Source organism: Watersipora subatra, chromosome 5 (genome assembly GCF_963576615.1).
Source record: "Watersipora subatra chromosome 5, tzWatSuba1.1, whole genome shotgun sequence".
Taxonomy (NCBI): Eukaryota; Metazoa; Bryozoa; class Gymnolaemata; order Cheilostomatida; family Watersiporidae; genus Watersipora; species Watersipora subatra.
The window spans coordinates 3782564-3801635 of NC_088712.1; the positions used below are offsets into that span (position 1 = coordinate 3782564).

At 32.1% G+C, this 19072-nt stretch overlaps 1 protein-coding gene across 1 annotated transcript; it reads left to right on the forward strand.

Annotated features, from left to right (window-relative positions):
- The first annotated feature begins 7321 nt into the window (after positions 1-7321).
- On the forward strand, positions 7322-18723 carry LOC137396958 (uncharacterized). The gene is made up of 4 exons (XM_068083244.1): positions 7322-7400; positions 13491-13550; positions 14876-14963; positions 17919-18723. The coding sequence occupies exons 1-4, from the start codon at positions 7337-7339 to the stop codon at positions 18202-18204; spliced, it is 498 nt and encodes a 165-aa protein (XP_067939345.1). The 5' UTR covers positions 7322-7336; the 3' UTR covers positions 18205-18723.
- The last annotated feature ends 349 nt before the right edge of the window (positions 18724-19072 follow it).

Here is a 19072-nt window from a genome sequence, read left to right on the forward strand (position 1 = left end):
ATTACCCATACTGAGTAGATTTTCTACCATTAGATTTTTCTACCAGATATTTTTTTTAATGTTTCTCGGCCAACTAAGACACTAAGTTTAACGTTGGCGTATTGAAAATACATCCAATATTATTGCATATCTGTTCAGAACTTGCTTACCTCTGGTAAATTATTCTCTCTATTTTGAATAAATGGTGGCATAACGAAGCTGTTTCATGCCCGATTTTCAAATGTTTAATCTGCAGCTCTATCGCATACTGTGCTTGCACTACCTTGGCAGTGAAGTAGTAGCAGCTTACGAGCTCCAATGCTAAGCAGCTACTTCAGAATTCTACCTGCACTCCACTAGCAGCGTAACGCTTCAATGAACTTTACCCTGATTGATAGGAACAGTATATCAATGCTGTGCTAAGAAAATGGTTTAAATTGGTAAAGCTATTAAGACAAAGCCTCACGCACAACACAAAGCCTTGATGGCTTTGTTTGTAATTATTAGTCTCTAAAATAAACACTCATGCCATTTAGCTGATCCTATTTCTGTTTGTTCAAATAAACAACAGTAAAAACAAAAATGATCTAATTTGATTATCTCTGCTACGGAAACACTGCTCTATATAACGTGTCTGAAAAATGGCTTACCTTGAGTTTAAAAAGAAGTTAGGTTTAATTTAACCGCATTTCGTTTCATTTAAAAAACCTGATTGACAGCCTATTAAAAGGAGAGAAGAAGTATAACACCAAATTATTTACAAATATGCAAGCATATTGAGCAGCAGTGCTTCAGAATGAGCTACATTATTTGACTTGAGTTATTTTTTGTTATGCTTCAGTCACTAATTTACGAGATGTCCCAGTAAATTGCTGCTCCAACTTTACCATGTCTACATTTATGTTTTGTTTGAGTGATAATTGAGAGTTTTCTTACAATGTTATTATCATTAATAATTATTAATATTGTTATTAATAATTATTGACAGCTATTACTATTACTATTATTACTATTACTATTATTATAACAGTCATTACTATACTTTTATCACAGTTATTTGTTTTATCACTGTTCAAGTTGGTGTTTCTTTTTGTCACCAACCTACATGTATTTTTACAACATTTAGATATACAGAACCTTGCTAAGATTACTATAGCTGATTTTAACATGGCTGTCTGTTGCAGCAACATGTGTTTCTTCACATCAGCACTCATTAGAACCAACCAATCAATTACCCGATGCTTAGCACCACAATCTCTTACTCAGATTGGAATGACCTGTGATGCTGTTATTCACATCCGAGTTATGTGAATGGCCAACTTTTGACAATTTTCAGTCTTTTTTTGACTCAATCTCTATCATTCAGAAATCACAGCAAAAAGCAACATCTACAACTAGTATTTCTAACCTTAGCCTTTCCACTACTCCAGTATCAGCTTTTCTAAGCTCTATGCTCCTGTCAGTTGGTATATTGAAATCGTATAAGATCTTTACATACTTATTTTCCAACACTGACTCAGCCAAGTGGTCAAACAGATTCTTGCTTCTTAGAAGTCTACGGGTAGGGCCTACAACACAATTCCTAGTAATTAAGGAAACCCACATGATGATGTTTATTCTTATATTTATTTTCCTTGTGCTAACTTCTAACATTCACTGAGCAAATACATCATCGATTCATTCCAATAACCACACATGCTGGACTTATTATTGTTATTATTATTCCGCAAATTAATTTCACATTGAAGTCATTCGCAGTAAGTAAGTCTATGCCTTAACTTAATGCCAAAGAGTCATTGATTTAATATTTCCTTCTAGTAGAGAATCTTCTTAGAATATCACCCGTTTCTCGGGGCGCATGATTACTGAAGTTTTTCAAAAGACCAATCGGTGCTCACTTTAACAAAATGTAAGATAAGCTGCCTGGATATTGTCCCAGGCACTCCACTCACTAAAGGTATTATTTTTGGTGGGCTTTAAAGTCTCCATAGTTAAAATCTCAGTTCTTTTCGCTTCTCCTTTTCACTCCTATCTTTTTGCCCTTTATTTATTAAAGTTGTTACTACATGTGTTACCATCATCTTTTTGATAGCTACTAGCAGACTGTATATAGTTATGAAAACAGTTTATACCTGGCGGTCAAATACGTAACACTTTTAAATGAACCAGACAAAAAATAGTCATAGAAGTTCATCAAACCCTTTTCTCCTCCTTCAGTGTTAGTAAAGCTCACCCAATATGGCTATTGCTCCACAAATGATGTAACAAATATCAGTATTCTTTCTTAAAAAGTAGAGGGTATGCAAGTGATATCTAAATCCTACACATTTACTCAAAACTGTGTAACATATGCAATATATTTTAACAAAAGAGATACTTCTTTCATATACGTCCTTTAGGGTAAGCGGGTCGATATCCCAAAACATGCAGAAGGTTTTTGAAGGTAAATTCATAATATAATATGAGCTTTGGGCTATTCCAATCTTTCCTACAAAAATGTATAATATGTAACACGCACTGATCATGGGATAAAGAAGGAAACTTGGTGGAATGTTATTTTTAATATCAGAAATTCTACTGATGTTCAGGACATGACAGTAACTTACGGACTTATTATTTTTTAACATTTTGCAAATGATTAGTTTTAAATATACTACATAAAAGAGTATGCACATTCTCATCATACATTTGCAATAGTTAATCTTTGGTTGAAATGTTTTGAGTCCAATTTTTCTGATCCACAACAATTTTAGGCACTTTCTAAAAAGCTCACATAGTTTTCAAGCTTATTATGTAGTTAAAAACGTACAGTTTGTCAAACTCATGGTTTGAAAACTGCAAGTTTTCAAACCATGAGTTTTCTAAAACCATAAAAGTTTCTAACTTTAAACTTGTATAAAAAAATATTTACAAAAATATCTAGTTCAATAGTCAACATACAGTTGGGCATGCTAAATGAAAGCCAGATTGCATCAACTTAGCATATTGAAGCTTACTTATACTAACTTATTCAGGTTTGTGATATATTACAATTGCACTGCATTTTTGCAGTGCATTATGCAGTAATGTTGTAGTGCACAATAATTCTCCACCCTGAAAGAGACATTTATTGCTACTGCAACTGCATTTCTGCTGAAAAATTGCACGCAATACTACTTACATGTACTTCGTTTGAAATTTTGTTTAATGGTAATGCAGGCAGCTAACATAGCCCAGAAAATTAGGCTCAGTGAAAAAATTTCCTTCAGTACACATATTGGTTCAAGGACATATCCTCAGCAACAGTGGCTATCTCAATACTTCAGCCAAGTCACTCTATTCTATTTTTCTTCAGTAAACTCTAGCCTAACACAAAAACGACTACCTTAGCTGCGGACTCTGGTAAATGTTTAGTAAATATCCCACTGTCAATAATTGGTAAAAGTTTGGCCTACTACATGTTCACAATGACAGGTTTCTCAGCTGCGGTATAGATCTATTCATTATGATTTGAAGCTGTGGTATGGGTGTATTTGCATTTTTGATCCATACCTACTTGGATTTCACAATTGAAATTATCATATGGTATCTATAGTAAAATTGGCAAATCACTCGTTCGGTCATATGCCTATTCACGCATCTGTTTTTAAAATACAGCTAATAAACTTGTTACAAAGCTATTGATTAGTTGATGTAGCCCACAAACTCAACCAGCTAGGAAAATCTCAGGCTAGAAACTTCAACAGTGCATGCTAAGTCTGACCCCAACTACCGGTGCTACCGAGTTGAGTGGTTGCCTACCTTGTTAGCCTAGTAGAAAATGAAACCACACTTTTTTTAAACATGGATATTGAAGTTCCATTTTAGCAGGTCAATTTATTTTTATTCAGCAGTAAATCTGCAAGCCTACACAAACCCTCTGAAACTAAACTACACAACTTGCAGTGTTACAATAGCAATTATTTGAATGTGACGGCTTCAAGGTAATAACAGTTGCTAGATTTTCTCTTGATTTTGCTGAATTTTTAAATTTATAAAGCTTGCAATAAAAATTAAAATTAAGGATCATTTACTAGGTTACAATTAAATAATTATTTTTAAAAGCTGAACAAGTAAAAAGTTCTGAAATACATTCAATTGTTAAATGATGCAAGCCGCTCCTTTGTAATTTTTGACTGATATCCACCATAAAAATTTTGAATAAAGAAATTATATATTTTTTAGACTTTTAAAACAACAAAGTTTTTCGTCAGAGCTATTTTTATAACGTTACATAATAACTGCAGTGTTATTTTACAATTGTATATGAATCACTTAAAGCTTTTGTTTAATTTGTACATCCTTGACCTTGTGACCCTTGACCATTTATTGCCATTTTATGGAACCCTTTTTGAAAACAGGCTGCTAACAAACCCTAAGCAAGCTGTAAAATAGTGTTGCGTAAATCGGTTTAATTGACGACAAAATAAATTTTGTTATCATTAAGTACATAATTGCTAAATACTTCATGAAGTGTTGATGAAAGTTTAATGTAAACATTAGCTTTGCTAATCGAGACGCGGAGTCCAGTTGACAGGGTGTAGAAATGTTGGGTTGTCACATTAATGAAACATTATTGCAATTTAAAGCTTCAATATTTGCTGAAATAATTTTTACAGCATTGACAAGACGCTTTATATCTTTTGTAGTGTCCAGCTACCAAAACCAAACTACCCCAATTTTGTGACAAAAAATAAAAACCGGCACTGGTTGCACAAAAATTAAACCACAAAACAATATCATTAATGAAATATTTTTCACATGCAATGTGCGAAACAGCCTCAGAGCAAAATGTCTGTTGTGGTCCTTTTTCAAATAAGCAAGGAATCTTAAAACGTTTTAAAAAATACTCTTTTTTATGAAATCCTATAGACCGAGCCAGTTTGGAGCATTTCAGCGGAAAAGCAGGGTTATTTAGCTATCTTCTAAGGACTTCATGGATAGTCACTACCTATATGGCTTCTTACTTAACCTACTGTACTTTTAATTTGAAAAAAAAACAGGGTCACCTGCAAGAAACTGTGCAACTTTTTTGTTTGACAAAGTCGTCTTCGTTTAGCCTCAAGTAATAATTGTCCAAAAGCGCTGATCAGCAACACCATCTTCTATTCAAAGCTCTTTGCTTCAAACTTAGACTATGTCTATACCCTTCCTAGTTAAAGCGAGCCCGTCAATACTAAATTACATCTTATTCAGACTTTGGAATTCATACTGGCATAGTTTATAACAGGAAAGAGCTTATCTGAACTTTTTTTCTATTATTATGGTGTAAGTAATCAAAAGATACAATAAAATATTTATTGTAAACTGTTTCATTTGTTAAATGATTTTGATAAGATCAACGGTTTGATTTTACTCTTTATGAACAGAATAGACGCTGAATCTATAAATTAAAACTTTTCACAGTCAAAAAAGCTTTTCAAAAGTTTTTGAAGCAGAAGTTCAAGAATAGAGAATTAAGGCTTTCAAGCCATAAAAATCAACTCTTGCAAAGTTTTAGTAGATGTTGTCAGAATTTTTAGGTAATTTTCTATCATTTGCTATTCTTTTTAACCCTTGAGATGAACTGACTGCCAAAATACCTTAACATCAAATTTGACAAAACTTCATGACAGTTAAAATGCTATGATGATGTAGGAATGACACTCTTATTATTGAAGCTCTCATCTTAACGCAAATCACAATAAAATATCTGAAACTTTGTTTACAATTGCATGCATAAAGATACATGTGAATACTATTATTGGATAACTAGAAGTGCTGTATTTTACAAAAATATATCATCTTGCGGTATCGATGGCAAAGTAATAAAACAGGTCCAATGGGTTTTGAAGTAATGGTAAAGCAAAAGCAAACAAGTGAAACTGCTGAACACTCAAAATGGACTGATGTCAAAATATAATATCAATTCTTACAACCTGCATTAGTGTTTTCTCAATGTTACTTGGCTGGCACTGCTAGTACTTGTATGAAGTTTTTCTGCTGGTTGAAGAAAAAATATATGCTGTTTTCCAACAAATACATGTAGATGACGAGTATTAAAAGTGATCCATGATATTTATACATATAATGATGAAGAAGACAACCAGAGCATTTTTTCATTGGTAAGAGAACATGAAAAAAATCAGCGATGTTAGGAAGTGTTCAAAAAAGCACGATGTAGCACAGATAAAATGTGAAAGTTTGACTGTAATAAAATCCGCAGCAAAACTATTTTAGCTTAAAATTTTAATCTTACTATATTTCACCAATCTATTCTTAAAATTTGATTTTAAAATTAAATAGATTTCATTTTCCATATCTACACATTCACTAAACAAAAGGAATCAGTATTGCACTAAACTTTTAATTGTACTTGTTTATCAAATACGGCTGTTTGGATGTCCAATGATTCGGAGATGAAATTTTTTTTTTAAAGTAAATTTCAGGTATTAATAAAACATTAGTTATATTTATGTGAAATGCAGAAAAAAACTTGACTTTATAGTTTATGTACGCTACTTTTCATTAGGGGTCTAACAGGGTAGACTTTTAACAAAAATCTTCATTTGTGAGAAACGTGGACGCTTTGTTAAGAAACTGTAACGGTTTTGTGCAAGAGGTCGTAATGACATATTTTTAAATACTCGAATGAAAAAAGAATGACTGAAGTAAAAAAATTATTTAAATGGATTGGCTTGAATTAAACTATCTTGCGCATTTGCGAAATTTGGTTGGCATTGATTGTTTTGGTCATTCTTATACAATCTGCAAGCAGACAAGCAAACTATGTGTTACCCAGTTTTGCAATATTTTTAGATTCAGCAAAGTATATATTACATTTTTTTAAATTATAAATACAAAAAAAGGTACAATCACTAAATTCATGAATTGTTGTAAATCACTTTTGCTTTTAGCACACCAGGTTAACTGATGGAAAATCTGGTTCCAAAATTAATTGCTTGATTATTTCATGTAAATTAAAGCCATATGACTTCTCAAATATTTCATTTTTCAAATTGCTTAAGTACAAGATCTGTTTTCACAATTTCTAGTTTTGAGAAAAATTTAACAATAACGCCTTTAAAGTTAAAAAATGCGACGTGCAACAATTACAGAAAACACCATCTACTTATTGTTGTAATTCTAGCACCACATGTATGAAACCCAAGTTTATAAATTGAGTCATTTAGTTAACAAGTACTACAATAGCTTCAATGAGCATGTTATAGCTTCAATAAACTTTCAAAACTGACCAATCACCTTTGACTTCCTTCAAAAAGTTTTATATGCTATTTAGCAATTGATATGGTATCATTTTCTATACGCAGTGACTAAAGGAAGAACGGGTTTGTTTGAAATGGCATTTTCAAAGAAGTTTGTCGTGTTCCTTGCAATGATCCTTTTTGTGGGACCTGTATCTGGTATGTGTGTTTTATTGCAGCCTTAATCCACCTTGTTTAAATTGTTGTGCTGTGCTATACATATTCAAGTACAAAATAACTTACAACCATAACCATAGAATTTTAAAGCATTGTTTTTTGCTAAACTTCAACAATTTTACAAGTTTTTATGACAGTTGTGGCCAAAAGTGAAATAAGGTGACTAACATTTAGACATGGAGAAATCAAGATCTTTTTAAGGTAACTTTTAGTTGTATTTTTACTTGTGTTTGTGATGCGTACATCGGTGTTGGTTTTATGTATAGTTCAGTAAAAAATTGTGATACAAACAAAATCGGGAAATTTAAATCAAATAACGTTTTAATAATTAAAAATAATTATGAATTATGTAAAAAATTGTAGTAAAACGTAAAAATCGTAACTAGTAGAGAGGTAATTGTTTACAAAAAAATAGTGATATGAAAATGTCAACAAAATTTGATAAATTATTATCATAATCTTTTTCTAAAACTAATTTAAATGATTGCAAAAGGGCACACGTGTAAAGGAATTTGTCGGTCTTTACTTGGCACGATCTAGACTATTTTATAAAGAAATAAAGTGTGTGTGATTTTGTTCCAGTTTTTTATTATAGAAGGAAGTTCTACTAGTCGAAGAGCGTACGGCTATCTGCTCTGCTCAACTAAGTGAGCACGCTCCTTCATATATAATAATATCACACATTTCGGCTAACGGCTAATGGTAAGAAAACCGGCTAGCAAAGTGAATAAATAGGATCGCTAGTGCGTTGGTATGACAAATATTTAAATGATGATAAGTGATAGCATAAAAAGTCGGACCAATATATAATAAAAAGGATAACACATACAATAAAGTAAGAAATGCAACATCATAGTCCGGCGTCGACCACACATGTCATTTTACGAAAACAAGAAAATTTTAATTTTCTTTTGTGAAAGCATACATTATGTATTTTTTAACTGACAAATAAAATAGGAAATGTCACAGAATTTGAATATGCTATTGCATGTGCTAAACCTTATTCATTCTTTCTCATTTTCGTATGTTTAATATTGTTAATACCTAGATGTACACTACGGTGTCCATATGTTCGCTGTGCGTACTCCATTAGTATATTATGTTTGATGTTGTCATTAACCACATTGCGGCATTGGTATGGTTGTTCTATGTGCCTTAATTGTCTGTGTGATATTATCAATAACTACCTTGAAACATCAGTATGGTTGTTGTGTTAAGTTCATCAGCATACGTTTAAAATCTTCCTTAAAGGTGGACTTGCAACAAAATTTACATTACAGTTAATTGGTATCAAAAGATTCACCATGTCTTACTCTACTGTGTTGTAGGTGCCAAATATGTGGAAAAGTGATTACAAGCTCTTAAAAGCTCAAAAATGAAAAGCTTCCGTAGATTGGAATCATATTATTTATCTGACGTAGTCATAAAAGTTTGGTTATTGTCTTGTCACGTGATGTTCTTACGTGAATTGAAAGCCCAATAAACAGCTCAATATAAAACTTATCGTAGCAATAGTATATGACAAACACTTCAGGTTTTATCGAAGACCCGTATCAAATATAGATGCTCGCTACTTTACAGTTTGGTTCCGGCCTGATCTAATCGTCAAATCGTAATCTGATCATGTGACACAATTCTTCGCCAATAATTTTTGCAGCACTTTTTGATTATCACAGGTGACCAACAGGCTCGTCTTGATTATCCGTTAATGATATGTACTCCTTCGAAGGTTTAAAAATTAAATTAATTTTTACGGTAAGATATAAGATATCAGTGCTAAAAGTGGCAGCATAACAATGACGATAAAACAGATGCGTAAGAACAATTGACATGGTTTGATTGAATGCGTGAAGTATATTTGTGAAAATATTTCGAGGAATAAGGTTGCATGAAAGTGTAAACAGAAACCATCTCCCACAACTACGTCACAATTGAGCTGTTTTGGAAAGAAAATCCAAACTACGGCGGTCTCGGGTGGCTGCGATTAATTGTTCGTTTTTTTAGCTTTTAAGAGCTTGTAATCACATTCCCACATATTTTGCACCTACAACACAATGGAGTAATACATGGTGAATCTTTTGATATCCAACAGCTGTAATGTGAACTTTGTTGCAATTCAACCTTTAACCAAGTTTTGTTATCTGTATGGTTGTTTTGTATGTCTCTTTAAAACAAGTTTAATATAGTCTTTAGCCGCATTGGAATAATTGATGTTTGTCCCTTGGTAAAATATGTTAAATATTGTCATTAATCACATGACGGTTTTTAATATAGTTTTGAAGTTGCTTTATTTAATAAAAATTCTAATTTATCAAATGCTTGAACTATCACAAAGTATCATATGATTGGTTACATATTTCTGTCTAGCAGCTTATAAGGATGTCCAAGTGCAAAATATGTGTGACCTTCCTCGATTGATTCTTTGGTTAGCTAAATAAAGATCAGATTCAAACAACATTGCTATGAATAAACTTCATAAAAGAACTCAAAAAACAATAGATTGAATAAGAAAACAACTGTATTGCTTCCTTTTAGCAAGTATAGATTGACATTTATAATGGTTGCTTTAGAATACAGAAGACGGCTACGTTAGTTCACATCGCTCCTGTTTACAGCCTCGACCAATTCCACTTCAATGAGCATTTTTACCCATGTTATGCTAAACAAAAAAATGACCACCCATAAAACTTAGCACGTGCCTCAAAAAAGTTCAAGGCTTTGTCAAGTTTGAGTGCAAATTTAATAAATGCTTTCATAAAAATAACTATTAAACAAGGAAACAGAAAATCACAATGATTAGGATAATAAACAGCCATGTTTACTTTTTGCGAGCATTGTTTGACTTTTCTATTGATTGATACAACTGAGTGAAGGCTGCTTTGTTTGTGTAAAAAGTTCTCACGCTGTCACTCTGGGGCTTCACTAGACTGGCTTCTTTCACGTATGCCAGACTGAATTATTAGGCCACGCAGGTTCAATGAACATGAAACAATTCTATTTCCTTGATTAATATATAGCGCACCAGTGACGATGTGAAGAACTTCCGCCCTTACATTGCTATATACCCCGAGAAAAAAGGCATATAAATATATACAAATGGACATGCATATATTTGTATATATATATATATATATATGCAATAATATATATGTGCAATATATAACATTGTTAAATACTGTATATTAAAAACACTAAGCATATAATTTTAATTCAACACAACTAAAATTTTCAGCTTAGCTTTTGATGTTTCCTTGCAATGATAATGTTTAATAGCTTTCTGATGAATCTGAGAAAAACCAAATTGAAGTTTATCAAACTTAACCAGACCTGGTGAAAATATGATTGGGCAGTTGAACAATCATTAGAGTTACCCAGATTTTGGTATTGGAATCAGTATCGGCGCGGATATTGATGTTAAGTATCTGAATCGGTATCGGCCAATCTTTTCCGGAAAAATCTGAAACTTCAGATACTTTTTAAAGAACAACTATTTTGCAGAAAACCGTAAGCTCCTTACTTTTACCTAATGAGTTTCTGGCCTGCCACACAATTTATTTTACATGTTTATCTATTATAGCCTGATCACCACAGCGGAGAAACCTCTTGCTTTAGTCAGGACATAATCACAAAGTGTTGTATTTTCCAATTACATTGATAGGATATATTGCAGCCAATCATGAACAAGATAACAAAGATGGAAGACTAGAACGCAGTGTAATATTTCTATTTACTAGCATTATGAAAGTAAATTAAACAGTTGATGCATAAAGTTGTCTATCAATTTCTTGATCCTGACGATAGAATGTATCGTTGGTTTCGTCCAAAAAACGGTAACCCCAGAGGCTTAGCGGTATTTAACCTGTCCTCCATCATCTGTGGCAAGTAAATCCGCCCTTCAGTACGACTGGCTACATTGATAGTGATATAGGAAAAATATTTTTCACTGAGAGAATTGAATCACTAACGGTAATTAAAAGAAAAATTGATTTGCACCAAACTAATTTCCAGCAATAGAAGGGAGACTTCGTTATCAAAAAGAGAACTGTACCACTAACAGTAATTACCTTTTTTTACAAATTACAAGAAACATGGACTGCTTTGTTACTACATGCATGGTATGTCAGTATGTGAATATGTATACATGTACATTTTCCCTAAATACAAATAAATACATTATTATTTATATTTTCTTTGCATTGTTTATGTTTGCATAATAAAATGAAAAATATCTATGCAACACAAAAGATCTGAATCGGTAGCTGAATCGGATTCTTTTTCAATAAGAATCAGTATATCGGATCGATATTTGAATTGGTTGGTGAATTTAGAATCGGGGCATCTCTAACAATCATTGATTGGTTTCGCTCTTAAATAATTTTCCTTAAAAATGAAGTGTCATAACTTTGCTATTATTCATGTTGCTCATATTTGGAACTCTTATAATTCAAGTTTATTTGTCTCTGGACATATTACTTACAAATAAAACATTTTCATTTTTGTGCAGAATCTGTGAGAATCACTCAAACAGATAAGAAAATGCCTAATAATAGGCTGTATGCCTTTGCCTAGTTAGCTGCCATTTTTTCAAAAAATATAAAATATGTTTATACATTTTATTGCCCAGCATAGTTACTAAATAAATAAAACAGCGCAGTGTTGTATTTTTTCTGACAGTAGTATTACTGAAGGGAGATAGGAATCTCACTTTTAACTTGTAAAAGTCTCTATAGCCGTAAAGAATTTTAAGTTCATCAAATAAAATTAAAAAAAGAAATTTGCGTAGACCACTTAGGGTTCTACTATGCAGCTTAGGAAAATTTACACAGTTCATGAAATAGAACTAGAACATACCAAATCAGCTACCAGGTTCTTCCAACAAATATACAAGTGATAACAAAAATATTAGTAAAAAACCTTTTCTTTAAAAAGGAATAACAATGAATTTGTAGCTTGTCTATAGGACTTAATGATATAGATTTTTTTTTAAATGAGATCATGTTTTATCTAGACAAGAAAGCAAATATATTGTTTGTTTATATAATATTTAGTGGAATTATCTACAATACAGCTATATAACCAAACTATAATATTTAGAGTGAATTTGCTAATTTAGTTTCTTGAGTTACATTGAGCTATCGTACCGAAATCACAGTAATAAATAGTGATTGACCTTATGTTTACTTTGAAAGTCTTACAAGCGCCTCTACAGATTAATTAGAACTGTTTGAAACTTCATAATTTTTGCGGATACAAAATATGTTGTGCCAACGAAATCCAGATACGTATTTGCAAGGTTTTGATGAGATCTCATCAAATTAATAACCTGTTATGCAGCTAGGTTTTTTAAAAATAATGGAGTTTCTTTCTCATCTAAATATAACATGCTTGCAATATTTTTCAAATTCATAGCATTAATTAGTTTGGTCAAGCTACAAATTCACTGTCCTTCCTTTTAAAGAAAAGTTATGAATTTTATGAGATCTCCTCAAAACCTTGCAAATAGTTGGCCTTCACTGGCACAACATATTTTGAATTCACAAAAAGTAATGAAGTCTCAAACAGTTTCAATTAACCAGAGCAAGCGCTTGTAAAACTCTTAAAGTGAACATAAACTCATTCACTATAATCTACTTCGGTGTTTGTGGAATGACAGCCTAATGTAACTCAAGCAACTAAATTCACTTTACATTTTATATTATGGCTGGTATATATATAAGGCCACTACTTATTTGTGTAACTAAAATCGGTATCATTGAAAATCTATAACATATGTAGCATTCTAGTGTGAACATGAAGTTAAAAGCTACCTATACAAAGAAGCAAATGTTTTAAGCTTTAAACAAAAAACTTTATCGGTGTTTATAGTTTTACAATATCAGACCCTTTTTGTATCTAATATATTTTCTTGAGATATTGACTTTAATACAAACCTATAGCAAAACACTCAGTAAAACCCAAGTCATCTTTAAAATAATAATTGATGCACCATAGCATTTAATATTTTTGTCTATCACGGCAAATAGACGAGTTATCACCAAATATCATTTTTCATTAGTCTTTTTTATGTTTCAGGTGCCAAAAAGAAAACGAGGGTCAAGATTTCTTACAACTTTTCTAGCGCTGAGCTAGGAGGTAAAGCTGTAATTGGTTTTAATAGGTTGGCTGAACACTGAATGTGGAGAAAATCCACATTCAGTGTTCAGTGTTCAGTGTTCACATTACTATCCACTGATTGTTTCTTACATTCTCGCAAAACTCTGTTACACAGTTGCTAGTATGAAAATAATAATTCACAACACAAAATTCTGATGACTCTTGGCTTGATTTTATTATCCAACTACACAGAGATGTCCAGTAAATGTTGATAAATTGGTCAAACAATTAGTTGAAACAGATTCATATTTCAGCTGCATCAGAGTTTATGTAGTTTTGAAAACCAAAAACAATATTAACAGCTCCAAATTTTTAGATGTTTGATTAAAAAAAATTTTGGCTCACTAACTGATCATTTAAAATCGCTATACTATTGTACTGTTTTGAAAAGGTTTCAGAAGTAATATTGATTTTCCTGGTTAATTTGATTTCACAGCGCCCAGCAACTACCAGCTTAAAGCCAAAGTAGCTTTGAAAAAATGATCATATTTATAAAACTTTTTTGTTCATCCTGATTGCAAACTGAGTAATTAAGAATGAAACACATTGACACAGTAGCAAAGTTTTTAAAACTGAGAATAGCTTTTCATCAGAAATATTGATGACTTTATCTAGGCTTCATTAGTTAAGCGTATAACTCAAATCTATTTCAATTAGGTCTGCAAACTTCTTAGCATGAAAATATGTTTGTAATAGCTACAAAATGTCATAAACACATTGCAAGCGTGTTTAGCAGGCATTATAAAAATTATACCAATTGATTCAAACTGTTTTCTTTGCAACTAAAAGCTTGCATTCTTCTTTTATGTGCGCTACACTTTTATAGGCTTCTTGCTAGCTTCTTCTTCGTCTAACAATGATTGCACACTCAGAGCTTTGTCAATCGGTTCAGCAAAACTTGTAGAATCCAGATGCTTTGGTCAAAGTGTGTTCTATTATTGCCAAGTTGTTACTACATGCTATAGCTAGACTACCAACTAAAAGTTAAATAAAATCAACAATGGACCACGAAAACTTTAATCTAAATGCTTTGAGGAATTTTTTTGCTTCAACGGAGCCAACTGGCACTCAAAATGGAGTTTTTAGTTGCACCATACTATTCAATCAATACAATAACATGTAGGCTACAAAAAACTTTCTTACGTATGTCGATTTTGTAGATTGCAATGAAAGTCAATCCACTGCCAAGCTGATTGTTGTAACACTGTGATTGCACAATCAATTGCTTCAAACACATTCTCTTTAGATAGTCAGAGCTTCCTTACTCTTTTTTGTTGTCTCTACAATAAATATTTTATTTGCAGGAACAATTGCAGGAGGGGTAGTTTTAGCTCTTTTCATCATTGGCATTTCCATTTACTGCTGCTACAAAAAGAAAGTGCTTTGTTTCAGGTATGGCTGACTGGTTTCCGGAAACTTGGAATTCGAATTTGATATTTCAGTTTTTGTAGGTTTTCGCAGTAGCATATAATTCTTTAATGAAAAATCAAGCTTAAAATCAAATTATTTAGTTTTTGAAGTGTTGTTGAGAGGAAGGAAATTTTGTTACTATATTAACATAGAGTTTATCACTTTTTGGACAGACAGAAAAAAACTTTTTGCTTGAAAATGGATCAACGTGTGACTAAAGACAAATATTATTAATTTGCGACCATTTAATGCAAAATACGACCTTTCAATTTTAATCATTAATTAAAAAACTAGTCATATCCAATTTTAACCCTTTTTCTGCCAGCGAGACGCATTTATGCGTTTTCTGAGTTCGACTGCCACAGACACATAATTGCGACTTTCCCAGCAATTACGTAGTAACTTCATTTTATTATCCGTTGACAACATAACCCACAGTCTTTAGGAATTTCAAGATATTGAGAACGTTGTCTGAAGATATCTTTATAAAATTAGCCTAAAATAATGAAGCAATTTTACACTTTTGTTTGAGAACAACGAACCTAAAGCGAACAATTTTTGTGCGAGTTCCTTAACTACCGCGTGTGAATCAGAAAACAGGTAACTACTTATGTTGATGACGTTATAGCCAATTCAGATTTAGATTTTCATGATTATACAAATAATTTAAGTAGCTGCAGTTACTCTGATAGTAGTGAAAGTAATAGTTTTGTAAGAGTAAGGAACATTGTGGAGGATCGTCTTAGCTTTGTAGCTATCGCTTCACATAGCTTTATCATCGCGCAAAGTGTAGATACATTGAATTTTTTTGCATAGCAGTGTTAGTTAAAACGTTGGCAAAATAAAATATGTTACAAAAATGTTCTAAATAGAGTTTGAAATTGAAAAAATATTTTATACATATCATGAGGCAATATCGGCAATTTTTGGTAAAATACCTGACAATAGGCCGATAGCAAAGTTTGTACATGGTTGGCAGCGAAAGAGTTAACAAAACATCAAAGCATATAAGAAAATCACTACTAAACAAATTTGATGTTTTCAAAAGCATTAATAACTAAGCTAATGCTCATTTAAATTATTTTTAAAGCTTAAAATAGTTCTTCGCATTAATTAATAAACCTGTGATCACGATGATGAAACATGAGCGATATGTTGCTGAACAAATGCAATGAATAGCCACATTTATCAGCCATTAATTTATATTCACATCAAGTCACACATTCTGTTGAGTTTTGCGTTAGTTTTTTAGTATATTGTACTATAAACTAATACCAAAACATATTTTGCTATTTTATGTAATATACATTATTTTTCTATAGGCACCACGGTTTCCTGTAAAAGTGCCATCAGAGATTATGATGCCACTTCACGTTTTAAAAGAAATACAATGTTAGCAAGCATCTAGTGCCTTAATTCAGCTTAAAACCACCACAGGTCATTTAACTTTAAAATAAGCATTATCTATACAAAGTATGTCAATGCGGAGTAAGTTTTCAATACGCAGCATTTGGCAAAAAATATTCTTAGTAGGAAGACATAGGCAACTGCCCATAACAAAAATTAAAAAAATGGCTTGGTGATTTTCTGAATGCATTCTCAAGCAATTAATTTTGCGATGCAACACAATTTGACCAATTTTGTAGTAATTTGCGCGCCTAAAATTGGGTGCATGGAAAGTTGCTAGATTGTCATGAATATTTAGTAGGCCTTATATAAATACTTGCAATATACAGATTCGAAATGTATTTGATGCTGTAATGATATGATTATAACATCAAATATAATCTGATGGGACCAATGCTGAAAAGCAGATGACCCAACTCAAATTTTGAAAATATCAGAGAAGTCAATGCTAGTAAAGGACTGAAATACTTGATAGAAAATATTTGCACCTCTTGAATGAGCTGGAAAATTGTGTTAGCGTTTCCTCAAATATTTTTTACTGGTAGTAAAAGCTGAAGCATTTTAACTTGAATATTTAGTATTCCTGTTGGCCAAGTTTATATTTAACTTTTACATTTCACCCTATTTAAATTGTGCTTAACATAGGTGCTGCATTAAAAACTCTTCAACATAATTATGATTCATTGAGCGGACAGCTAAATTGGAAACAAGGAATATAGTTTTGCCTTTATTAATCATTAGTTACTAGCATTGCGTGAAGGTCAAAATGATCACTGCACATTACCAACTAATATCTTTCCTTCACTCTCCCTTTCCATCCCCCAGACATTCTCTTAATTTGTTCATGTTTCCTTATCCTCTCTTTCCCTCTCTTTCCCTCCTTCTCTTTTTCCCTTTTTGTAGTTCAACAAGGAATGCCAGGATTTAGGCTTCATCACTAAATTTAATGTGGCTATGTTTTTTACTTTCTCTCACCATCTGTTTGAGTCAGATTTTCTCTTTGTCATGTTACCTTAGCCACTTTTTTCATCCCAGTGTAAGTTTGCCCTGATTCCTTTCTTATTTCATAGAGTTTTGAATATACCAGTGGTCTTGGTTATGGCTTATGACCTGTTATGTGCACATGGTTCAGCCATCTTAGCGTTTACAACAAATGAATGACTGACAGCTGCGCAGATATAGTAATTTTCTCAGTTGCTTATTTGCTCATGTACTTGGTCTTCGCTAAGTGGTTGCTGTCCCTCAATAGATCAATTGCATTTTAAATGAGTTTAACCTGCTGCTCAGCTAAACTTTCAAAATATGTTTTTTGTTTAAAATAGATGCACATCGAGTATACATTTTGAACTCAATATTTTCACTTGATACGCCTGATTATTGATTGCTGTGCATGCAGCCTAAAAGTTTGAACCGCATTTAAACTGAAAATTTAGGTATTTTAGCTACTTTCTATAAATTTTTATGAAGTTAAGATGGTAAAACTACCTATAATTCAAAATATCTTATAGATTTATAATAAATACTTTTTAGGAAAAATCCCGCAAACAGTCCGGATAATGAGACTACTTCACCCCAGGTAGATCCCGACAATATAGATCTGGAAGAATGCTCTGGCACTATTTCTAGCAGGGAAAACATCAACGACATAGTAAATGAAGGAACACAAACCACCAGGAGACCAAACACGTCAGAACCAAATACTTCTGACTCCGAATCATCGGGATTCAACAGCCGGGACATATGGAGAGGTTTAAAATGCATCACAGAATTCTGCAACATGTGCACGGATGAAGAGGAATCTGAGGATGATTCGTAGGTGATTGATGAAGTCGATCAGCTACTTTTGTTCAAAATGACTTTGCACAAAACTTTCTCAGATTTCATCAGAAAGGATTGTAATTCTACTATCATTTGCTATTTTTTATATTGTTTGAGGTAATAAATTATCCTGTCGTTTTCAGAATAAAATAGAAAAAACTTGATAACAGTAAAAAAGCTCAGATCAAGCAAAATTGCAAAATTTTGTTTATATTTTCAAAAAGACTGATGAAATAGAGATGTGTAATGCTGCAATTTGAACGAAATGGCTGATATCTACTATAGCAACGAAAAATAGCAACATACATCAATTTGCACATAGTTTTCTTTGAGCATTTTAATCGCGATCAAGTTTTTCAAAATTTATTCTTGAAATATCTTGACAGTTCGATCAACTCAAGCAATGCAAACGATGTCAAATAATATAAAAATACCAAATATTTTCAAAAAATCTACAACATATATATTTCCAAGTTCATCTTTGAAAGCTCTGAACTGCTATCATTAGTTAGCTCCAGATAAAGATTATTTGTTGGTATTGACTACAACTTATACATGTATATCATAGCCAGTAGACATTTTTTGATGAACCAATTTTGACAGAGCCCAAACCACTTGATATAGTTTCAAGTCTGATATTGAGTATCATATTAAAATATGTGCACTTCATTATTGAATACTGTATTTGTTTCACATGAAATTGAAAAAGGAAATAATTTAGTGGTTAACCTTATTTGTACAACTATTGTTTATAACATTTTTGTGCAGTGTTACATAACATTTGTTTCATAAAACAATGAATTTGTTTGTTGGATTACTGGAAGTTAGAACAATTCTTTTGACATTTCGGCCAATCACTTTGAACC

Coding starts and splice junctions, on each gene's coding strand:
- LOC137396958 (XM_068083244.1), top strand. CDS start 7,337: ATGGCATTTTCAAAGAAGTTTGTCGTGTTCCTTGCAATGATCCTTTTT. Junction 7,401..13,490: donor TTTTGTGGGACCTGTATCTG/GTATGTGTGTTT, acceptor TTTATGTTTCAG/GTGCCAAAAAGAAAACGAGG. Junction 13,551..14,875: donor TTCTAGCGCTGAGCTAGGAG/GTAAAGCTGTAA, acceptor TTTTATTTGCAG/GAACAATTGCAGGAGGGGTA.